This window comes from Durio zibethinus, chromosome 24 (genome assembly GCF_047325235.1).
Source record: "Durio zibethinus cultivar Kanyao isolate XHJ-2024 chromosome 24, ASM4732523v1, whole genome shotgun sequence".
Lineage (NCBI taxonomy): Eukaryota > Viridiplantae > Streptophyta > Magnoliopsida > Malvales > Malvaceae > Durio > Durio zibethinus.
Window position 1 is genome coordinate 16,637,640 of NC_143185.1, and position 25,538 is coordinate 16,663,177.

The 25,538-nt window shown below is 27.5% G+C and overlaps 2 protein-coding genes across 3 annotated transcripts; both read left to right on the forward strand.

Moving 5' to 3' along the window:
• Positions 1 to 15,109: 15,109 nt before the first annotated feature.
• LOC111316123 (protein SOSEKI 2-like) lies at positions 15,110 to 17,118 on the forward strand. 2 transcript variants are annotated; one of them, XM_089753665.1, is made up of 5 exons: positions 15,110 to 15,429; positions 15,519 to 15,588; positions 15,680 to 15,792; positions 15,893 to 16,713; positions 16,878 to 17,118. In XM_089753665.1, the coding sequence occupies exons 1-4, from the start codon at positions 15,243 to 15,245 to the stop codon at positions 16,675 to 16,677; spliced, it is 1,155 nt and encodes a 384-aa protein (XP_089609791.1). In that variant the 5' UTR covers positions 15,110 to 15,242; the 3' UTR covers positions 16,678 to 16,713; positions 16,878 to 17,118. The 2 variants fall into 2 exon arrangements, with proteins under 2 accessions (XP_089609791.1, XP_022773870.1); XM_022918135.2 differs by having other exon boundaries at positions 15,893 to 16,673.
• Positions 17,119 to 24,245: 7,127 nt separating this feature from the next.
• On the forward strand, positions 24,246 to 25,147 carry LOC111316124 (protein DOWNSTREAM OF FLC-like). The gene is made up of 2 exons (XM_022918136.2): positions 24,246 to 24,393; positions 24,520 to 25,147. Exons 1-2 carry the CDS (start codon positions 24,246 to 24,248, stop codon positions 24,840 to 24,842), a joined length of 471 nt encoding a protein of 156 aa, XP_022773871.1. The 3' UTR covers positions 24,843 to 25,147.
• The last annotated feature ends 391 nt before the right edge of the window (positions 25,148 to 25,538 follow it).

The window sequence follows — 25,538 nt, forward strand, 5'->3', positions numbered from 1 at the left end:
ATTTATTAGATTAGGTTTAGTTAATATTATTTTATCTTTATTTTATTTTTATTTTTGTTTTACTTCTTTTTTTTTGTTTTACTTTTTTTTTTGTTTTATTATTCTATTTTCTTTAAATAAAATTTTTAAAAAAAGTTTTTTTGAAGAAAAGTTGAAAGTATCAATTTTCCTTGAAAATCAAAGTTTCCAAAAAATATTTTTGGGGAAAAATTGAAAGTATCAATTTTTCTTAAAAATAAAATTTAAAAAAAAAGGCTTTTGAGGAAAAGTTGAAAGTATCAATTTTCCTTGAAAATCAAAGTTTCCAAAAAATATTTTTGGAGAAAAGTTGAAAGTATCAATTTTTCTTAAAAATAAATTTTCAAAAAAATCAATTTTTGAGGAAAAATTGAAAGTACCAATTTTCCTTGAAAATTAAAGTTTCCAAAAAAATATTTTTGGGGAAAAGTTGAAAGTATCAATTTTCCTTAAAAATAAATTTCTAAAAAAATCAATTTTTGGGGAAAACTTGAAAGTATCAATTTTTCTTAAAAATAAATTTTTAAAAAAATTAATTTTTGAGGAAAAGTTGAAAGTATTAATTTTTCACGAAATTAAAGTTTCAAAAAAAATATTTTTAGGAAAAAGTTGAAAGTATCAATTTTTCTTGCACAAGAAAAATCCTTATTTTCTTCTTTTTTATTTTGATTTTTCTTTAAATAATCCAACGATGGAGCCTCTGTAAGTGAAACAGTAGTTTTTCTTGCATACTCTTGAGGTGAGAGAATTTTTTTAATTTTTTGCTAAAAGTATTAGAGTCAATTGAGAATAATTTCAAATAATTAATTACTTGGTAAAATTTTAAGGCTCATTGGATAACACAAATTTCAGCTGGTACCATCTTTTGATCGGCGTTGTGAGGGTGCTATAACCTTCCTCACACGTAATCGAACTCCCGAACCCTGTTCTGATTAGTAGACCTGAACCTATTCTTTTAGGGACCCTTAAACTTAGGTGTTCCCTAAAAAGACAGATTCTTTAGGTGGCCAATCACACCTAGACAAAAAAAGATTGGTGGCGACTCCTTAAGTCAATGTCTAGCGATAGATCCCCGGATCTAAACGTTATGACAAACGGCATGTCACATACATAATAAAATTCTTTCAAAGAAATTCTTAAAGACACCATATGAACTTTGGAATCATGGCAGAAAACCAAATTTGGATTATTTTAAAGGTGAAGGTGTATTACTTTTTATAAAATATCTCATCCTCATAAATCAAAATTATGACTTAGAGGTATTAAATGTATTTTTTTTGGTTATGCACAAAATTCAAAAGCATATAAACTTCTTGATTTAAATACTAATGTTATTGTAAATCTATTCATGTAGAATTTTTTGAAAATAAGTTTATATGTGATACTGAAATTGATATCGAGACACAAATTGAAATAATTCTTACGATTAAAAAAAAAAAAAAAGTAATGATTCTATTGAACTTAGAAGGAGCAAAAGAACTATAAAAGAGAATCTTTTGCCTTCTGATTTTATTTCTCCAGATACCATAGTATTCCTAGTAAAAAGAAATAGAACCAAAGTGCTCAATAAAACATTAATTCTACTAAATGTAGATAAGGACCCTAAAACATTTAATGAAACTATGACTTCAATAGATGTTGCTTTTTGGAAAGAAGCTATTAATGATGAAATAAACTCAATCATGTCCAATAATACATGGGTCTTGGTAGATTTACCTCCAAGTTCTAAACCTATAGAATGTAAATGGGTGCTTAGAAAGAAATATAATACAGATGGTTCTGTATAAACCTTTAAAGCAAGATTAGTTGTAAAAGGTTTTAAACAAAATGAAGGCATAGATTATTTTGATACATATTTTCTAGTAGCTAGAATAACATCTATTAGAGTTTTTATAGCTTTGGCTTCCATTTATAAATTACATGTGCATCAAATGGATGTTAAGACAACCTTTTTAAATGGTGACTTAAAGGAATAAGTATACATGAAACAACCAGAAGGTTTTATTTTTCCAGATAATGAGAATAAAGTTTGTAAATTAATTATGTCACTTTATGGGCTAAAGTAAGCTCTTAAACAATGGCATGAAAAGTTTGATTCAAGTATAGTAGTCAATGGTTTTAAACATAATGGAGCAGATAAGTGCATTTACTCAAAATTTACTAAAGAATATAGAGTTATAATATATTTCTATGTGGATGATATGCTAATTTTTAGTACTAATATGATTGGGATAAATGAAACCAAAAGGTATTTGATTTTTAATTTCAAAATGAAAATTTTAAATGAAGTTGATACCATTTTGGGAAATAAAATTAAGAGATATAACAAGGGTTTTGTATTTAATCAAAGTAATTATATTGAGAAACAACTTAATAAGTTTAAGTATCTTAATATAAAAGAAACCAATACTCCATATGATACAAGTATAAAATTAACAAAAAATCAAGGTTATGTAATTGCACAACTTGAATATGCTAGTGCTATTGAAAGTATTATGTATGCTATGCATTGCATTAGGCCAGATATAGCTTTTGCTATTTGCAAGTTATTAAGATATACAAGTAAGTCTAGTATAAGTCATTAGAAAGCCATAGGAAGAGCTCTAGGTTATCTTAAAAGAACTAAAGATTTTGGCTTATTTTATTCTGGAGATCCAACTGTTTTGGAAGGATATTCAGATGCAAGTTGGATCACTAGTATAAGTGACAATAAATCCACTTCAGGATGGATGTTACCCTTAGAGGTGGTGTAATTAGTTGGGCATCCAAGAAACAAACTTGCATTTCACATTCAACTATGGAATCTAAATTTATAGCTTTAGGTATGGTAGGCAAAAAAGTTGAATGGCTAAGAAATTTATTAATGGATATCGAGTTATGGCTACATCCAATGACAGCTATTTCCTTGTACTATGATAGTGAAACTACTATGTCTAGAGCTTATAGTAAAATTTATAATGGAAAATCTGAACATATTAGTCTAAGACATGATTATATAAAAAAATTGATAAAAAAAATGGGGTGATTAACATAATATATGTTAAATCTGCTAACAATTTAGCAAATCCTCTTACTAAAGTGCTACCTAGAAATTTAGTAAGAAGCACCACAAGTGGAATGGCTTTGAAATTCCTTTTAGATACTAATAATGGGAACCTAACTTTGAATTAATAACCTTTAATTATGGAGTTTAATAGGTAACAATAAGTTATTGTTATGTGTCTGTAAACACTAGCAAACCCGTTCTAAATATTTGGAATAGTAGCATAAGCCATTGCGTAAATAGAGGATAAAATTAAACTCTTAATGGAGTTTTATAATTAAATGCCTATAGCAATGGGGACATAAACAAAAAACTCCACTTATATTAACATAGAAGTGGTGCCTCTTCAACAAGAAAATTGAAAACTTTATTGTAAATGTTTATGAATAAGGATAAGCATATAACCATAATAGTGCTAAAGTAGTTATAAACCTCTGACAGAATATTAAATAAGTATTATGCGTTATATTTTCAATTTTAACACTAGAAGTTAAGTTTTAATTTACAGACACCATCAACTTTGCTAGAATTCTAAGGTATATACGCTAATTGAAGGTTTAAATTAAAAGATATATTCTTGTATTTATAATATTTATTTATGTGAAAGATTAAAGATTAAGCACCAATATTCCAAACTAGTGGGGGATTATTGGTAGTTTAGAATATGGTGTATCCCACATTGAGTAAAAAGATCATTTATATGTGGTTTAAACGAAATTATTTATGTTATTTCAGTAATTGAGCTAAGTGTTGGAGAAAACCAAGTCATTTGGGCTTGCTAAGAATGTTCCTACTGGGTTAAATAATTTTAAAAGTCAAAGATTGGCACTTGGGGCACTTGAGCTTGTTTGGCAAATAGATTTAATTTTTAAATTTTTTTTAATTATTATTATTATTATTATTTTAGAATATTACTGATTCTAAATAAACATGTTTAAACAAAGAAAAATATGATGGTACGAATAAAAATATTTGAACTGGAAAACATGACTGTTTAAATAAAGTTTATTTAAATAAAAAAACATGACTATATAGAATGTTATGACTTTTTGAATTAGCTTGATTGGTGATTGTTCATTTATTATAAATAGATCTTTCTACCTGATCAATTTTACTACTTCTGATTTAGAGAGTTTTAAGGTTTTTTTTGTATCTTATAGGCATAATAGCCTTTAAGATAGTGTTCTTTTACACCTCAAAGCCATATTTTCTTATTTCTTATTATTTCTATTTTCTTAAATTCTCTAACAATTTCTAATGAATAAAGTTCATGGTTTTTTTCTCAATAAAATAAAATAAAATAAAATAAAACCTAGTTAAAACCCTTCAATGCAATAAAAAATAGAACATTACATTAAAGATGTAAAATATATCACACCAATCCCTAAAAGAAAGAATATATAAAACTTAAAAAGAAAAAAAAAAGGTAAATTCACCACTAAAATCCTATTTATATGCATAAAGATTTGACTTATATATATGATAGGACTTTGAGTTGTCTAATTCTAGCTAGCTTTGCAGTTCAAGTATTCATTTGAATCATATTACTATTATTAAGATAAGTCTACGATATTGCCAAAGAGAGAGAGAAAGGTGCTTAGGAATTCTAATTTGTTTTGGATTATTTTTAATGTGATTATAATCCTTTTGAAACCTTAAATAATATATTAATTATATATATATATATATTTAAACTAGATTATAACTCGTGTGATGTCCGAAATAATTTTATTTATTTAATATGAATATATATATATATAAATTTGTTTCTTTTTAAAATTATATTTAAATCTTTAAAACTTATAACACATATAAAATTTGTATATATTGACTTATCATTAAAAAAAAAACTTTTGTAAACAGTAAGAAAAAAATTATGTCTTTTCTTTGGATTTGTTTGTTTATAATAATATTTATACACCTTTAAGATTATATCAAATAAAAATAAATTATGCATTTCTTAAAAAAATAAAAATATATATTATTGAATGAGAAATTAAATAATAAAAGAAGTATTAACATGCTTTCACTTTAGTAATTTGACTAAATTATTATGCAAAATATGAAAAATGTTAGAAAATATGTGAAAAAAGAAAAAATAAATTGAAAAAAATATTATTTTTTATAAGAATGAAACTGTAATAACAATAAAATATATCTTGAAAAAAAGTCATAAACGAAAAAAAAAAACAAATTGCAATAGTAATAATATATATCTTGGAAAAAAGTTATTAAAAAAATAAAAAATTGATATATAATACATTACATTTGTAGTTTTCAATTTGTAAAAGAATTTTTAGTGACAATTAGAGTTAAATAAATAATTTTTAAATAATTAATCTTTTAAAATTTAAAATGGATATAATAAGTGATAAAGCTAATATTAAATTTTTTGCATTTATTTGAAATATAAATTTGATAATTAGAGTTCAAATGGATATAATCGTTTTGATGATCTTATTATTTAAAAATTTAAGATGAAAATTTTTTTAATTTTCACAATTTTACATAAAGTTACTTGAATTTTTAATGTCTTATGTAAAAAGTTTTTTAAAAAATTTTTTAAATCAAGATAAAAAAAATTATTGAAAGATTTGAATAAATTTAATCTTTGTAATTTTAAACATGTTTGAAAGATTTCGATAATTAAATAATTTTTTAAATAAGATTATTTGGTAAACAATTAAAATTATTTATTAAAAAATAAATTTTCATATTTTTAATTTTAAAAAATATATCTCTAAATTGATTTGATTTTCAATTATAATTTGAATAATTGTGATATTAGAATAAATTTAAAATTATCTAATTTGTAATTAAAAGAAATTATCTTTTTTCTAAAAAAAAAATGTCTTATATGTTATTTAAGAGAATTGTCCACATAAGTATCAATGTGGCAAACTTATTTATATATGTTGTTATAATATATATATATATATATTAGATATCACTTCGCCTAATTTTATCAAGCTCTAATTAACACTTTTCATTTATAAATATATTAGAGGATGGGAATTTGAGTGTCTTTCATGGTTTTTATTATATTTATTAAATTTCAAGCTTACATTTCATTGCATGAGTAAAATAAAATTATATATTTGTAATTTAGTTATAAAAATAAAATAAAATAATGTATTAATAATTTTAAGTATTAAACAATGTATAAAAAAAAGTTATGTAGTTATTTATATTTTGAATATTTACATTAGTTGAAGTCAATGATGATGAGATATTAAACTTATTCATTAAAAATTTGTTTATTTATCATCATCATTGAATCATAAAAGAATAAGTAACTCTATTTGTAACTAGATATTCAACATAGAGAAATATACCTAATAACTTGAGAAAAAAAATTATTAGTTTAAAAACATTAATTGTTGCATAAAACTATAAGATAGACAAAAATAGGGACTTCATAAATTAAGAGAGCAAAAAGCCCATAAGTTTTTGAAGGAAAATCTTATTTTTTTGCAACTAAAACTGATATATGGCTAATGTTAATGTGCTTTATATAGTACCTTATAAAAATTCTCAAGTTTCTCTATGTTAAGGTCATTAAGTGATTTTAGAAGTAATTTATATATATTAACATAATCCAATCATAAATAACAGAATATGACATTACCAAACTAAGCAAATAAAGATCACCTAACAGACAATAAAATATATTGTCTACATAGATTCATAAAAATATATATTTTTTAATGTCAAATTCAAAAGATAATAAAATATAATGAAATGATGATACTAGAAATCAAGATAATTCAATATTTAAGATTATACAACTCTAAATCTATTAATTTAAGAATTTTACAAAATTTAAATCAAACCATTCACTTACACTATTGTACAAATTCTAGATTAGTCTAGGTTTGCAACTACACAACTTGAAATCTTTCCTTTCAAAAATTCTACACTACCCAAATTTACAATTTCAAATTTGCTATTTATTTTAAATAAGAAATTCTATCAATTAACTTTTAGTTTAGGGTTTTTTGAAATATTTTAGTATTGTTTTGCTCAAATCTATTGAGTCCACGCTACGCTGTGGGAAGCATTTCTTTTTTAAACCATATATGATCTAAATATTTGATTATTAATAGATTAAATAAATGCATTATTTACAAACTATTCATATAAATAAATGCAATGCAAAACAATCTATTAAACCAAATTCAATAGACATTAAATTATCAATTTTAAATAGAATTATAAAAAAGAATAAAACTTGTGAATAATTTAATTCCACTAACAACATTGAAAGATTACAACCAAAAGAAAAATACTATTTTCTCAATTTATTAGATCTTAAGAAAGTGAAAACAAGTTTCATTATCAAGTAATACATATTTTCAAACACGTTGAACAAATTTAAAACATAATAAAATCATTAGATATGGAAATTAGATATAGATATTATAAGTTTCTAATGAGGTAAGAACAACATAAACTTGTTTAAATGACATGCACATGTCCAAAAGTGACATGGGTGGCTTGGATAACAATAGGCATAATCCCTATTACTTGTGTGATTGATCAATAAACCTAGACTGTTAACATAAACAAACTAAAAGTAAATAAGTAAATAAAGTGTAAAGAGCAAGGTTGTTACTACTATATTGAACAATGTTTACCGATATCAGCTGTTTCGACATATTATTTTGAATTTTTCAGTTTAATATAAATATATTTATAAATATATATGAACTTGTACATTATAATCCTATTAATAATTTACAAAATAAATATGTAATATTTTCAAAAATCAAATAAATAAGTTTAAAAGTATAAGAAATAATATCATAAAATTTTCATGATATTTTTAAATACTCAATCTGATCATATAATATTTAAATAAGTATTTTTTCTTGCTAATATTTAGATAAATAAAAAAAGATGAAAAAAGTTAACCTTGGTTTCATAATTGTTAAAATTTAGAAATGGAGCATAATTACTTTCTTGAAAGAAATTGAAATGCTTATAAACATTTGTTTTAAAAAATAAAAGTATAAAGAAAATAAGTTACAATAAAAAATAAAGAAACTCAACTTGTAAGCATTATTTTGTCAATTTATTTTATGTTTATTAGATTAAAAATAGTTAAAAAAATAAAAGATAAATTAAAAACTATAAAATATGTATTCATGTATCAGTGGAAATAAACTAATTTATCGAAATTCTCCGAAATTAGCCAAAACCAACGAAAACAATTGATATTACCCGATACCAAATTCGATATGAAAAATTATCTTTAGATGTGCCATATTTTGGTGTCATTGGAACGTATTGATCGGTATGGTTGGTACTAAAACGAAATTAATAACTACTATAAAGAGATCTTGTGGAGACTTATACCAAACTTGCAAGATATTATTTGTTTTGACCTAAAAGTCTAATGGTTTTGTCTTACAAAAGGCACTTAAAAAATTTGGGTTTAAACCTCTATTTATTTATCATAGCATATCCTTAAAATCTCTCGATATGGAATTGAGGTGTCACAAACTCCCTTGTTAAAGCTTGATATCCCTATTAAATCCAACACAAAGCACAAACAAAATTACAGAATTAGGATCACACTAGACATTAGGATTTTAAAGGTGGCTTATACCATATAGCACTTAATTCTCTCGGGATTCTAAAAGTGACCCCACAGTGTGGCACTTAACTCTTCTTTGACTGGTAATCACTTTGATACCATTTATGGAGACCCGTACTCAACCTACAAAGTACTATCCACTTGGACCTGAATGTTTCACGATTTTATCTCACAAAAGATGCCTCGTAAGTTTGAAATTAAACTTCTACTTATATATCACAAAAGATCCTCAAAATTTCTTAATATGAGATTATAATGTCACAAATCCAATTTTAGATGTTCAAGAAACTAAAAAATTATTGAAAAAAAAAGAAGTTTGGTATGTAAGTCTCTATTTAAGCAAGATAGTAGTTACTAAACACTTTATGCACATTCAATAAGTTACCTGAAGTTCTTTAAGAAAAACCACCTCTTCATCCAAGTTTGCGTTAGTTTCTTACAACAAACATAATAAGAAAATGATTAATAGACAATTGTCAAAAATAATAAAACAACTGTTAAGATAGTTTAGAAAAAACCAATTCATTTCAAAGTATTCAAATATAAAAGCAACTTTAAGAATAAATAAAAAAACTATCTAACCTCTAATGGTTTGCCATCAAAAGCAATGTCCCTGTTATGGAAACACCACCTATCAACTCCAAGCTTGTTTATGAATTCAAAATTGGCTCTCACTATAATTTGTTTCAAAAAAGAGTAAAAAAAATCATTACATGTTGCGAATTAGCATTAATCAATAATCAAAGAAAAGTGGGCAATAACTATCAATCTTATTTCTTTTTTTTGGCCATAGCAATGAAATTGGTACCATCTTTCTATTGCCAAAACTTTGTGAGTGCATCAAAAGGATCGACACCTATCCCACGAAAAGTTTGTCAAAACGCAACACTAAATCTCAACCAATCCTACACCATTTTTTGTCTAGTCAACAACCATCAACATCTTGATAAATCTCACATAAGTTAAGAATGGAAACTGTCTTCATTTTCTTCCTAAAAATTTCCTATTCTGCATTATACCATTTGTATGCAATGCTGGAAGGGCCTTGAAGTCAAAATTATAGTTACATTTCATAATGTTTGAATAATTAAGCTATGGCAATCAAACCATGTTTGTTTTGAGAGCATATTTTTTATTTCTAATAAAATCTCCATAAAGAAAATAAACCCTTTTTAAATTTTTTATTAACAAACACAATCAATTTATTTTGATATTCTTTTTTTCCTCTCCCTTTCCACTATTGCCGATTCCCTAAAGAAAGGTGCCACCACTCACGTTGCCTTTGTTGCCTTTCTTTTCTTTTTTTATCCTATTTTTTTTAAATGAAACTGATTTTTATTTGTTTTTTGTTTCACAGTTATTGCTTGGTGCTGGGTTTCTCACTTAAAGGAAAACTGTGTATTATTTTTTTATATATTTTTTTTATTTTTTGGCTAGGTGTTTTTTCATGGGTTTTTCTGGTGTTTTGGGTGGATGATGTGTTGGTAATGGCATGGGCGAAAGGGAAGGGCTATTTGGTTGGTGTCAAGGAAAAATGGGTTTTCTGGTTCAAAGATTAGTGATATAACCATTGTGGGTAAGAAAAGAGCTGGTTGTGGCTTTGGTTGGGGATTAACGTGTGCCAAGATAAAGAGTTTGTGCCAGACATAGAATCGTGTGTAGGAGGCTAAGCTATGCTTGGACTGATGACTAGTATATACTAGGATGAAGATGAGTTTTGTGTATTTTAGTTGAAGTTGGGTTCTGGTACTGGGGCTCAACTAGTAAGGGTGTTAGTTATGTGCTAGGATAGAGGGTCTGTTCTGGGTATAGCTAGGGACGAGGCTTGGCTTGGCTAGTTTTGGTGATTGGAAGAGTTAGGATTGTTGTGGTGCTTAGGACATGGAATTTAGGGCTACGGGTACAGACCTTTGGTCAGCTGGTGAAGATGAAGGCCATTTGGTGGTTGAGGGGGCTATTGTGGAGGGCTGTGGAGGAAGCTATGATGGGTTGAAGGCAAGGGTTTGTGGGTGTGAAAGTTGGGTTCTAGGGTGGTGTAATGGGTGCTTGAAAATGGTCTAGAAATGGAGGTTTTGGTGCTGTGAAGATGGGATACTGGGATTAGGATCAAGGGCTCTTGTGGATGCTCAACCTCTCTTGAAAATTGGTGCTTCCCTTCTTTTTTAATATGTGAATTTTATTATCTTACAAAAAGGACCAACCAGAGATTTTGGTCGCTTGTGGCATGGAACAGGCAGGGTGCTAGTGAGGGCCAATCTTAGCCTGGTGCGTGGGGTAGTGGATGGTGCACTGTGCAAAGCTTTTAGCATTTGGCTTGCTGTGACAGTGGCTACTAGCCACTTTGCTGGCTTTTTCTTCTTTCCTTTTCTGTAATTTAATTTCTTTTTGTGTAATTTAATTCTTTTTTTGTAATTAATTTTTATTTTATACTTTTTTATAATTTGATTAATTAATTAATTATTTATAATATACTTTTTGTAATTTTTCAATTAATTAAATTAATTCTAAATGATAATAACAATAAAATTAAATTAAAAATAATTAATTCAAAATAAGTTCGAATAAATTTAATTCGATTTAACATTTAAACTGACTTAAATAAAAATATACAAATCATGCCTAAAAGATCAAATAAATTCAAATCAATTGAACAAAATTGAATGTCTAAACACCTGTCCTACGAAAAGTTTATCAAAACACAACACTAAATCTCAACCAATACTACACCATTTTTGTCTAGTCAACAATCATCAACATCTTGATAAATCTCGCATAAGTTAAGAATGGAAACCGACCTTCACTTTCTTCCCAAAAATTTCCTATTCTGCATTATACCATTTGTATGCAAGTGGATTTTTGCTAAGAGGACCTTGAAGTCGAAATTGTAGTTACATTTCATAATATTTGAATAATTAAGCTATGACAATCACAATTATGTTTGTTTTGAGAGCCATATTTTTTATTTCTAATAAAATCTCCACAAAGAAAATAAACCCTTTTTAAATTTTTTATTAACAAACACAATCAATTTATTTTGCATAACTATTGGGATTTAATAGTCTTTACCTCATATTTAATTTTAGGAATTCCAGGGAAAAATTCCTTTTCCCATTCACTATCCTCAGCACATTTTCCACTAAGATCAACAGGGCACGTTTGTGGTGTAGCATTCTACATGAAAAAATTTCCAATTCAAAAAAAAAAAAAAAAGAAAAGAAAAAGCAACATAATGTCTACATAAAGAATACATATATATTAACTTGGATTTTTTTTTTGTAAGAGAAAGGAGAAGGGAAATCGAATACCCACGGGGCTTCTGAATCTCTTGTCTCTAAGAAGGGGGCTTTCGAATCTTTTGTCTTGATTATCTCTATAACTTGGTTTATAGTTTTGCAAAATCCTTAGAAAGCATATCAAGGTGTTAAAACTATTTGAATCATAGAATCCTTAGTTTTGTCCCATTCTCTCTGACTAATAATATTGCTCAATAAATAACAGAAAAGACCTAGCATAGGAAGATTCGTAAACCATGAATTTTTTTTCATTCCTTCTATAACCCTATAGGTACAGGAAAATTTTGAATACTTCATTCATTCAAATTTTGAAATGTCTTGGTGCCTAATTCATCTTATAAAGGTATATTTTGGTTAAATACCTCTCTCCGTGATGATACTCGCAATTAATTTTTACTTCCCAAGATTTACAACCTCCAAGGCACCGACATTGTGTCGAGTGATCTAAAAAAAAATAAATCGATTAAACATGTATATCAGTATTATTAATAAGTAATTGATTTAATTAATTAAAATTATTTTTTTTATAAAATAATTTTAAATTTTAAATTTATCGGTGATTATTAATTATTTATTTTAAATTATTAAATACGATATATTTTATCTTAATTTAAAAAATATAAATAATATATTTATTTCTGAATTTTTTCTTATTAAAAAAATCGTAAAGATGCCTACTGACTTCATAACATTGTACACAGTGTCATCCAAAGGCAAGAGCCAATTTGCACCTTTACCTTTCGCTTTCAAAATGTCAGCAATAGTGGTACTCTCAAAACCATGCTCTTCTATACGAACAGATGAAACAGATTTGAAACAGGAAAAAATAATGGGTCACATTATTGGATTGACCACCCGAATGCGCCACAAGACCTAAAGCACTGACATAAAAAACCAGAAGCTAAATCAGAAAAAGATTTATGTACATTCGTCTAATACTAAGCATCCAAACTTTCAAAGCGTTATTCAAAACTACAAAATAAAAAAGACCTCACCTTAAAAATACATGTTATAATCAACACGCAAGAGTAGATCAAGAAACAAACTTTAATTTAGGGGTCAAGAGCAAAAACAAATAAACCGAGACCTAGTCTCTGGCATCTTAAAAGGGTATGTCGTGCTTAGCACCGTCATGTTAACCGACCTCTGCTCCACTCTCTTCTCTGATGACCCTGCCAGATTTTTCATCATGCTCGTCATCAATCCCTTTGCTATTTGTCTGACCGTCGTCTTTTTTCACCGTGGAATCCTCCAATCCGCCTCTGTTGTTGCATAAAATGAAAAACCCGCTATTTCGCATATATATCCCTCTAGAAACTTTTAAGGATTGGTTTGTGAAATGGCGAAAATTAAAGCAAACATTATTGATGTCTAAATCTATCCTCAAATTATTTTTTTGATTACATTCATTACTTGGACAGCAAATTAGAATCAGGGACTTCTTTTATATTTAGTCATAGATTTTGATTAATCTATTAAATTTTATTTTTTGTACATAAAAAATCCTAATATAAAACTTAACAAAATTATAAATGCTGAAATTTTAATTATCATTTTTTAATGTACAAATTTTTTGAAATATAAATACTTACACATCTAATGACTTAAATAACTTTATTTTAATTCGTTTTATCAAAATAATAAATAAAAGTTTTGAGAATTGAAGAAGTTTTTTTTTATATAGAAGTAATTGGAGTGTAAAAGTTAAAAAAAAAATCAAGTGTTGAAATTTATATTTTAAATTTAATAAATATATATATTTTTAAATATATTATATTATATTATAAATATATTTATTATATATTATTTTATTTTAAATTAAATAAAGATAACTAAAGCCTTATTTGACTCTGTTTTTATTGCGACACAAATTTTATCATTTTTTTTTTCAATTCACACTATAAATTTTGACATAAAAATTTTATTTTTTTTATATTTAAAATATAATTTAAAAAATAAAATATTGTCCTACAACGAAACATGGATCTAATTCTAGTTCATATATCACAGTTGGAGATCCACTTCGTTTCTGAAATTTTGTAATTTGCTTAGTTGCCAAGCCAAGCCTGCTACAAGTCAGTACGTACTAGTGAAAAAAATGGATCGGCCAATTATTTGAGTAACGGCTAGCTTTTTATGTGTGGGATAATGAATTTGTCCAGATAGCGAATCTGGAAGCAATAGCAGATAAATTTGTTTGCAAGCGAGTTAGATCTAAACATTTGAGTTAATTAGTTTCGTTCATCGTTTATTTTCACAAAAAATCGAAGGAGCTCGCCATATAAGAATTGAGAGAGAGATTATAAATAATAAATTTTAAATTTTAAATTTTAAATTTATTAAATTTTATCTTTATGATTAAATACATAAATTAATTAAATTATACTTCGAATTTTATTATTCCTAATTATTTGTGCTTTTTTAAGCTTTAATAAAGTATGATTAGGTAAGAAATTAATGAAGTAAAATCATTAAAGAAACATTTGTAAATGGAAAAAATCATGGCAATCATCCAACGAAAGGACCTCCTTTGTTCTAAGTTTTTCTTTTTTGACAATTACATGCGGAAAATACAAGGGAGAACAAGAATTCCAACTTTGCATCCCAATCTTCTTAGGATGCTTACGATGGGTAATTCAAACCGTCAAGTCTAAATTGTTTTTTGTTTTAAGGTTGATCCCTTGATTCACCAATCAAAAATTGTCTGAAGAAGCTAGATAGTAGAAAGGTCCTTCATTCAAGCATAATTTCAAGGATTGAGAAGCTCAAAGATAAGCCAGAATTGAGCCATAGCCTGTCGAAGAAATGATTATATGAATCCTTTTTCACATGAAAAGCAATTATTGCTATGTTTAGTGCAAAGCATGGTGAAAATCTACAAAGAACAGTAATAACCCTTCTGACAAAACAACAGTCTAAAATCACCGACCTTAGCATCCTAGAATATAGAGCTACTGCAGAAAGGTTGACGCTTCTGTGAATTGGTTTGCTACCGGCCAATTTTCCTCGTTTCCATTTGCCTTAGTTTGGGATCAGAGCATCGCCAAAAGTCAAAGAAAATTCAACTGAATTAACTGAGACCCAGCACTGACAGTCCATTTCTCTCTCTCTCTCTCTCTCTCTCTCTCTCTCTCTCTCTCGCCATTCTTACGAACCATAAAATCTAGAAGAATCCAAAGTTAAAACTGTTGTTTGCACCTTTTAATGACCCTTTGGTTCCAGTTGTGCAGTGAATGAAATCAAGGATTTGTCAAGAGCGAACAGGAAGGAGTAAGTGGGTGAAGGAAACATGGATGTGAGAAGTAGAAGAGCCAGAGAAACCAGCCCAGACAGGGCCAAAATATGTATGCAGCCAAAGGTCGTGAAGCCCATCAGAAAAGTTCAAGTTGTTTACTATCTGACTAGAAACGGCCAGCTTGAGCATCCTCATTACATGGAAGTCACTCATTCCGCCAATCAACCACTTCGTTTGAAAGGTAATCCACACGTTCATCTGCCCATTTGGTTACTTTTCTCTTCAAGTCTAAAACGATCACCTGATTAATTTTCTCTTCTTGTTTCACAGATGTAATGGACAGACTCACAGCTCTCAGAGGCAAAGGAATGCCCTCTCTTTACTCTTGGTCTTGCAAAAGGTACATTTCCATTTTTCTTCCTAAAACCATCAAATGACTTTCTTTTCCTTTTCGTGTTTGTTTTCAACTGATTTTAGTGTTTGATTGTTAGGAGTTACAAGAATGGTTATATATGGAATGACTTAGCAGGCAATGACATTATTCCTCCATCAGATGGAGCTGAATATGTACTCAAAGGCTCAGAATTGGTTGATCGTTGCTCTGGTCAGCTACTTAATTTCCATACCTAATTTACCTTGAAAGTTTAAGAAAACTACATTTTTAATCCAAATGTATGACTGAAGGGATGATTTGTTTGTTGCAGAAAGATTACAGCAACTGCAAATCAGCAACAGGGGGCCACATTTTCAGGAACCAAACCTTCATGCCAAACAAAAATCCCCAACTTTTACTCTGACTCGAAACAGGGGAGCCCAAGAAGCAGAAAGGACAGCAACATATGAAGATCAAGAATTCGATGAAGAAGAAGAAGAAGAAGAAGAGGAGGAGTATGAATTAGATGAGGAGAAAACATGTTACACAAGCTCAACAACTCCTCACTCTCGCTGCTCAAGAGGGGTTTCTACTGATGAACTTGAAGATCAAGAAACCAATGGCCAAGAAACCCAAAAAACCATTTCTGAGACAGCTCAACAGGACCCTTCCCTTCTATCAACATCTTCCGTCCTCTATGAAAAACAAAACCAAAGCAAAAACAGTACTTCCAAGCGGTTTGAAGATGGTGACCCAGTTGCCACTGGGTCAGCACCAAGTCGTAACTCTGTTCTGCTTCAACTTATTGCATGTGGGAACTTAGCTGTTAACAAAGCAAAGAACGTGCCTACTATGAAGCAATCGGTAGCACCAAACACCGTGGTGAAGAAGGGTGAAAATTTGCATAGAGGGGTTTTTTATAAGAGTGCAGTAAAGGTTACTGAAGATGATCAGATGATAAGCTGCATGTCTGAAAATCCAAGGTTTGGTAATTTACAGGCTGAAGAGAAGGAGTATTTCAGTGGCAGTATTGTGGAGTCAATGAAAGCAGAGAACCGAGTTGTGGCTGATCAGCCAGTGTTCAAAAAATCCAATTCCTATAATGAAGAAAGGTGATTGATTTGGTTCCTGCTTAACTCTACCATTTTCACGGTAAAATTCACTTGCACGTTCATTTTCCTTAAAGAAAATAGAACTTGTCAATGCAGTGAAAAAGATTATATTGGAATAAACTTAATTTCTGAGTGAATTATAGTAGTAATATTTTTTTCTCTTTGGAACACTGACTCGGTTAATTTTTTATTTTGATTTATCAGGAGCTGCAAGGTTGGAGTTGGTGAAACAGTGGAAGGGAAGAAAAAAGACAAGGCAGTAAAAGGAAAATGCATTCCCAGGAAGAAATCATCAAAGCAAGCCAGAAAATGAGGTTGGCTACAGTAAAGTTATGGGGAAAAAAAAAATTCTTTGGGGATGTTGAAATTGAAAGGATGCTGCTCTGCACTTTTCTGTCCTTTTAATCTAGTTGCAGGAATTATACGAACTAGAACTACTATTTTGTCTCCAGTGACTGTTTTGACTTTTGAGTTTTTTTTTTTTTTTTTTTTTTTTTTTTTCACTAATGATTAAGGCCATTTTGCTCAAATAAACCCATCTGAGCCCGAGCCCAAACTTCTAAAATCGTCAATGGTTGTTGATTTTTTTTTTTTAATAGTTGAAGTTGGAATTTAAATATCATTAAAATTAAAAATTTTATATTTTATTAACAGATTATCTTATTTTTTAAAATTGAAAATGAATTGCAGCTTGACCTAAATTACAAAAATGTATATTTCTTTTATGTGTGACTTTTATACACAAAATTTTAAAATTGATTTAAATCCATCTGTCCATCAACACATAATTATAATATGGATGAATTTTGTCACATGTACGTATTATATCATTCATGTGATCCTTCATTCTCCCCATTTTTGGAAGAAAATGGAAATTACCAAACCCCACATTAAAATGAAGATTTCAAGTTTGAGAACGATTGCTCCATTGTTACTACCATTACATATCCCTTTTGTAGTTAAAATACAAATCTTTTTATTATGCTAAATGCTAAGAATAGGAGACAGTTGATTGCTAGAAATTAGGTTTTAAATCGTTATATATTTATAGGCTGTTTAATTTATGGTGAAAAGTCATCTGATTTCTTTATAACCACAAGCTCTATGTAGGAAGTACCTAACAATTGTGACTGTGCCAATTGTTTGTTTAGACCCTTTCTCATTGAGTAAGAGAATTTTGTTAACAGTGTTTTAAGGATAATTTTAAAAGTTAATTGTCTACCACTGACCGTCTCTTGATTTAGCAGCACAAATGCTAAGATTCGAATCCAAATAATCCCATCCCTATTCTTAATATCAAAATTTTTAAAATTAGTTAAAAAAATTGTTTTTAGCAAGATAAATGTGATGAATTTCAATGTATTGAGATAAGATACTATTTAATATGATCATTTTATGAATTAATAAAGATTATATATACATTTTTTTATATATAATTTTATACATTATTAATGAATAAGATGAATCAAATGATATTATTTTATTAATGAATAAATTTTTAAAAAATTTTAATTTTTTTATATATTTATTTTATAGATTGATATTTATTCGTTAATGAAATAACATAATTTAATTATTGATAATATATAATAAAATTTATACAATAATAATATATGAAACATAAATTCATTATAAAACCCTTAATTAATAACTAAAATTTTAGTTTCATTTATCAAAACTTTTTCGCCAAAAAACTGTTACAATTGTAAGTTGGAATTTTTTGACCAAAAAGCTGCAATATCATTGACAATTGAGAAAAAGATCCGCTCAAAGAGCAAAGACTGAAGCAACCGGAAAGCTTTTATTTTATTTTTGTTTCTATTGAAAAGCTAGGCTTTCTCTTTGGAGCTGGTGCCTAAGTTCATATGGGTATTGCATAAACAATCTGACATCTCCTACACCAAGTCGCTATTTCAATATTCACTAACAGACAGAGGCAAAAACCCTTCCAGCCAGCACCCATCTTAAAAAAAAAAGGGGTCATCTGAGAATTTTACAAGCATTGAGATGGTGGCTAAGACCTTAGGTGATCAGCCATATCCTACAATGACATCAAGACAATTGCTGGCCCATTTGGTAGTTAAAAAGGGAAAATTTATACTTTTGGCCGCCCAAGGTGTGGGATTAGCAGGAAACAGCAAAGGTATTTTTTTTAAATAAAAAATTTTTGATTTTGAATAACAGTTATATATAGGCACAGGTTGAATATTGTCTCATTCTCTGCGACCCCTGTTACATACAGGCTTAGAACTGCCAAGTGCCAAGGTTCGGCCTGATTAGTACTCGCAGGCTTGCAGGCCCCTCGGCTTGCTTCAAGGTAACAGGCTTAATTTTATATTTTCTTGTACAAGGGAGATTATGACTCGGAACCCAAAATTTTTACCTACGTCCAAACATGTCTCCACTCTTATTAATTATATTTATTAACTTTTGAATCAATTTTGGAATGACGTTTAAAGATTAAGATTTCAAAAAAAAATTATAGTCATAATATTTTTTAATTAGATAAATAATAAAACAAAAAACTTATGGTTAAATTAAAAATTAAAAAAATTAAATTTGTTAGTAAAAGTGGTAGAAATACAATGAATCTCAATTCAAAAAATTTTTTTTGCAAAAAATTATATTCAAATTCAACTAAATTTGAATTTAAAATTATTTAAATATGAAAATTTTTGAAATTTGAAACAATCCTATTTTAAAATAATTAATTCGATATCAAGATTAACATGATTAAAACCCATTATAACTTGATTTTAACTTGAAATGTTTCAATTCAAAAAAAATTCGAACTTGTAAAAAAAAAAACAACTTTTTTCTTTTTATTTTGTTTCCGTCTTTATGCTTTTTGAATGAGTTTATAACATTCAAATTTCAATTATAAGATTTCTATGCTTTACTTTATCTCCCTAATTATTCTTTTTTTTTATGAATATGATTTAAATAGAGTTTCTTAAATAATATTCATGAAGTTCTTAATCGAAAAGTAAATAAAAATTAAAATTGATATAAGCTTGTTAATTAAACATATTATTCTATATGCAAAAATTTTAAGAATTTGAATAATATTTAACAAGTTTTAACAACTTATCTAATATCTATATAAGATTTATATTTGACACACTATTAGTATATAGATTTTATATACTGTTAGTGAATCGGATAATATCACTTCATTAATGAGATAAATCAAATGATATCAGCTCATTAATAAGTAAATTCTTTTAAAAAATATTAATTTTTTATATATTTATTTTAAGAATTGATATTTATTCATTAATTTGGTGACATCATTCGATTTACTATAGTTATAAAGTTTATACATTGATAATTTATCAAATATAAACTCATATATATATGTAAACACCTATTTTGTTTTATTTTTATTTATTATTATTAGTAGTATTATTTATTTTTCTTTATTTTTTTTTTGGCTTTTTTTCTGCCAAAAGTCTTGGTGCATTAAATACACTCATCTTTAAAATCCAAAATCCCAACCACCAACAGTGGCACTGATAGTCATCGACAAGCCTCTGACACCGGTCTAACCTTGAGCCAATTTTCAACAAAAAAATCTCAGATTTTCTGGGATATGAGATCTTGCTTGGCTCTATAAATGGAGCACCCATCAAACAAGAAAAGGATCCAAGAACAACCCATAAAAAAGGGGAAAATCCTAACAAAAAAAAAAAAAACCCAAAGAAGAAAAAACCTTGCCAAAAGAAAAAAAAAAAAAAAAGAAGTTTGTCGAACCAAAAAAAATTCTTTTTGTTAAAACCCAAAACAAAAACCAAAATACCACAACCAAAGCAAAAAAAGAAAAGAAAAAAAAAAGACACAACCCCTGGAAAAGGGTATGCAGTGCTAGTAACAATAAAAAAATTTTTTTTGGTGTAATTAAAAGGTTTCAACTTAATTCATGTCGATTGATTTTTTTTTTTTTAAAGAAAAAAGAAAATAAGGTCAAATTTGGGTTTAAAGGGTAAAATGAGGTTTGGTAATTTTCTAAAATTTTTTTTATTTTTTTATTCATCGGCACTATAGCTATGACCATTAGAGGCAAAGAGCATGGCGATCGTCATGGTAGGTAGCAACCGACCCATGGATTTGTTAGGAGGAAGAGGAGAAAGTTTTTTTGAGTTTTTTTTTTTTTTTTTAAGAGTAAGAAGGAAATGAGCTAAAAACAATTTAGGGCTTTTTATATAGGAGACGTAAAAACAAAACAACACTGCTTGAAAAAGAGTCAAAATGACATCATTTTGGCCCTTAAAGATCCACGCGTCAACCTGACGACCCAATCTGAGGTTTGCACAGCAACTCGTTAACCGACTCCTTCTTTAATGACTAATCGGTCTAGCATAATTGACTCAAACCGGTGTTGATCAAATTGTTGATCAATTCGGTTTAAGTAAAAAATTTTTTTAGAATTTTTTGATTTGTTTTTGAATATTTTTGTTATTTGAATTTTTATCATTAATATTTGTGTATGTTAAAATGTTTAAGTTTGGTAGAATAAATTCTTGTTGTTTTTATAATAATAATTAGTAAAAATAAAGTAAAAATAATTAAATAATAAAATATATAGTTAAAATTTTTTATAATTTTGTTAAAATTTGAAATACACCTTATAAAATAATGATAAAAAAATTATAATTAATAATTAATGACTATGATACCAATAATAAAAAAATGGTTTCTAACCTTTGAAAATTTTTAAAATTAAAAATAAAAAATAGTAAACATTATTAATAAAATTATTAAAAATTAGTAAAAATGTAAACAAAGAAAATTTTTATTTGATGATGACATTTAAAGGTATTATGAGTAGTCATACCTGTGAAATCTCTAGGTGAAAATATATTTTTTTTAAATATTACTAATTATTGGAGTATTTATAAAAAGTTTTCAATACAATAAAAATGTTTTTTTCACTATAAAATGGTAAATAAAAATAAACTAATTTATTAAAAATAAAATAATAAAAAAATGAGGGAAAAGAAAATTTTAGCTAATAATAGGGTTCTAAAAGTATTTCAAATAGAGATGCTTTATAAAATCCTTAAGTGAGAAGCTTTTTTTAAAATATTATCAGTGTATTGGAGCATTTATAAAAAAATTTCAATATGATAAAAATTTTTCTTTTCATCAAAAATAAAAAAAATCAATAAAATTTTTAGGAATAAAATAAAATTTTTTCATTAACTTATTGTCATTTGCATTACATGTATGTTTTCATTTTTACGAAAATGAAAATACGAATCCCTAATAATAAGTTTCTAAAGTATTCCGAAAATTAATGCCTAAAAAATTTTTAGGTGAAAAAGAATTTTTTTAATGTTACTAATATACTGGAGCATTTAAAGAATTATTTTAATAAAAAAAATTTTAATTTATTTTTCTCGAATAAAACAAAACAACAACAACTATAATAATAATAATAATAATAATAAATAAAACTTCAATAAACAAAAGAAGTCATCCAAATTATTTTTCAAATATCAAAACTAACATTGTTTTTATTAAAATCAAAGAATAACGTCTTTTTAATTGATACCGTTTTAAATGAGCGTTGTGGGAGCACTAATATTTTTTTACACGTAATCGATTTTCGAACTCAAACTACTTTGTAAATTATAAAATTATTTTTTTAATAAATTTTAATTAATCTTAAAATTTCATTAAAAGAATTTGTTTTAATAGGTTACCAATCGCATATGATAAAAAAAAATTGATGATGATTTCGTTTTTTTTTTAATGTTATTTTTAAATTTATCGGATGACTCTAAAACTATTACGACAATATATATATATATATATATATATATAAATATGAAAGCTTGTTAATTAATTCTATTTGTAAAAATTTAGAAAAATTTTAATGTCTTATCCAATAAATGTTTGATTAAAGAGTAAGAAGATAAAATTTTCATGGTTGACAACCTGATTTTCTACATGATTATTATTATTTTCAAATAACCTTATTTTTACATTTTATTTATTTACTCATGATTAAATTTTGAAAAATTTTTGCATTCGTTGCTGTGAGGGTTTTAGACTTTATAAACAGGTTTAATGATACATATCATTATGATATATTAAAAATAACTAATTCAAAAAATTGAGATAAATATTAATTTTTTAATTTCATTTATAAAATTAAAAAAGTTTATTGATAACGTGTAAAATATAATCTCTTAAATTTTTTTGGTTTTTGATTTTATGTTTTAGCAACATTCATTTTAATGTTTTCAATTAAGACCCCTAAGACTCTTTACCATTTTAAAAAAATCATGCCTGTTTTTGACCTTCATGTGATGCATGCTGTCATTGACAATGATCCAAGTTTTACGCACGGGTCATGCACATGATCTGCATCTTCTTCATCTTAAAATTTTCATAAATATTTAGCCACTTAATTTTTTATAAAAAAAAATTGCAAAATACGGTGGTTTTGTTTCGGGATCCACAAATTTCATTAAAGTCTACATTAATAACTAAAGTTTGATAAAATATTAAGTCAAAACCGATCATAGCTTTTTTCATTTTTTATGTCTTAGAGTGATGTTGTTTAGACATGCTATATTTTTTTCATGCTTTCCCTTCCATTAAGTTCGGATTTGCACATGTATATTAAAGTTTCTAACCTTTTGCTGGTTGGGGCAGGCTAGTAAATTATGCATTTTTAGTACATTTGAAATGCAGCTTACATGTCTCGGATTATCGCTAATCAATGGCGTAAAGGCTTTAATTAATTTGGAATGAGATCATGGATTGAACAATGTTGTATCTTTATTTAGGTCGGACTTTTTCAAACTGAAATTAAATAAGTTTATCTAAAATTTAACTAATTTAATTCATACAATTATTTTTAAAATATGATATTAAATCAATTTAGGATTTAGTGTGCTTTATACAAAAAATAATTTAATAAATACGCTAGAGACAATGATAGGGAAGCTTTTTTTTTTTTTTTTCAAGGGTAGGGTATTTCAATTTGGACTCACACCTAGTAAAAAGTCCAGAATTTTATAGTATTTTTATATTGAAAATTTTAATTCAGTAATAAGTCCATATTATATATATTTATTTATTTTTGATGTTTAAAGAAGCTGAATTCGATTTTTTTTTAATAAAATACAATTGGGCATCAAGGCTTAAAATTTCCATTTCAGAATTGCTAGCACATTAGCCACAAAGATATAACTTGTGAGTTACTTGTTGATGGTTAATGTATCCAAGCATCTCATTTTTCATACATTGCTGGTTATTATGGTAGTATAATTTATATTTTGCAGACTCCATAAACAAAATTTGGCGCAAACGAAGGATTTGGCAAGTGGATTTGATTTGAGAACAAAATGCCACCAGATGCGGAAATCTTTCAATATTGTTTGTGCATGTGACCATCTTCGAAGTCCCCAAAACTAACAAATTTGACACATGAATAAGGCCAATAACCCTATAAAATATCACTCTTCCCCCCCCCCCCCCCCCCTATATTTTTTGTTTTCGATCTTTCCTTCTCTTTGGGTAAGCCATTTTTCTATCACCTCTTGCTCTCAAATCAAAACAATGGCTACTAAGTTGTTCTTGTTGCTTGCTATCTGTGTTCTCCCTCTGCTCATTAATGCACGCAGGGAGCCTTTCCATATCATCGGCAAAGTTTACTGTGATGCCTGCCGTGCTGGCTTTGAAACATCCAAATGCACTTACATACCTGGTAGAATAATCAAATAAATGTTTCCCTTTCGGTTATGGGTTTGTTTTTATTCAATGTTTAATCTCTCTGATCAGTTCCCTACTGTTCAATCTTTTTTTTTAACTTTGTTGGTTTCCTTTATTTTAGGTGCAAGGGTGGAAATCAATTGCTATGACAGGATAACTTTAAGGTTGCAATACAGCATTGGGGCACTGACCGACTCAACTGGAACATATAACATTTTGGTTGAAGATGACCACCAAGACCAATTATGCTATGCTACGCTTGTCAGCAGCCCCATTCCCAGCTGCAAGATTGCGGATCCTAGACGTAACAAGGCCACTGTTATTCTCACCCGCAGTAATGGTGCCATTGCCAACCTTCATTATGCAAATGCAATGGGATTCCTCCAGGAGAAGGCAGCAGATGGTTGCCAAGAACTGCTCAAGAAGTTACTGCAAGACGATTAATAGAGAATTTATGTTCTTCCTGTTTTAGCCTCGTTTTTTTTTTATTTTTTTATTTTTCATGATTTTAGGTACATGTCATGATGATGATGTTGCTGCTCGATCTATATTCACTTGTCATTTTCTTGATGATCGGAGCATATAATATCTCTTGTGCTCATTAAAAAAAAATGTTTTATATTATCTCTTGTGCCCTTACTAAAGCAGATAAGCAGATGCTCAATGCATTATCTCTTTTAATTAACCACGCCTCACAATCATATGATTTATAATAACTGTCATAACGGTTTTAGGATTATCAGACGTAAAAAATTTTAAAATCAAGAAAAATAAAGAAAGTTGTCATCAATTTTTTTTAGGGTGTGATTGACCACCCAAACATTTATCTTTTTAATAAAATTATAAATACGGGTTTAAAGTTTATCAAAAAAATAAATTTCGATATACGAAAAATCAAATTGGGTTCAAGAGTCGATTATATATGGGAAATGATTAGCACTCCTATAACACCCATAAATTGGTACCAATTAATCATGCGCTATTTTCGGTGTTGAATGAAATGCCTTTGTTTTGAAATTTAATATTAATTTCCTTTATTAAAAAAATAAATTTAACTATTTATTTAGGAATATTGAAGAAATCTTTAAGCTAAAGAATTATCTTAAAATTCTCCAACATCTAAGCAGAATTTAAACTAAC

Excerpts from the sequence above, each read along its gene's own strand:
- LOC111316123 (XM_022918135.2), top strand. The coding sequence starts at position 15,243 with ATGGATGTGAGAAGTAGAAGAGCCAGAGAAACCAGCCCAGACAGGGCC. Across the intron at positions 15,589-15,679 it reads TACTCTTGGTCTTGCAAAAG|GAGTTACAAGAATGGTTATA; the intron begins GTACATTTCCAT and ends TTTGATTGTTAG. Across the intron at positions 16,674-16,877 it reads AATTCCTATAATGAAGAAAG|GAGCTGCAAGGTTGGAGTTG; the intron begins GTGATTGATTTG and ends TTGATTTATCAG.
- LOC111316124 (XM_022918136.2), top strand. The coding sequence starts at position 24,246 with ATGGCTACTAAGTTGTTCTTGTTGCTTGCTATCTGTGTTCTCCCTCTG. Across the intron at positions 24,394-24,519 it reads CAAATGCACTTACATACCTG|GTGCAAGGGTGGAAATCAAT; the intron begins GTAGAATAATCA and ends CCTTTATTTTAG.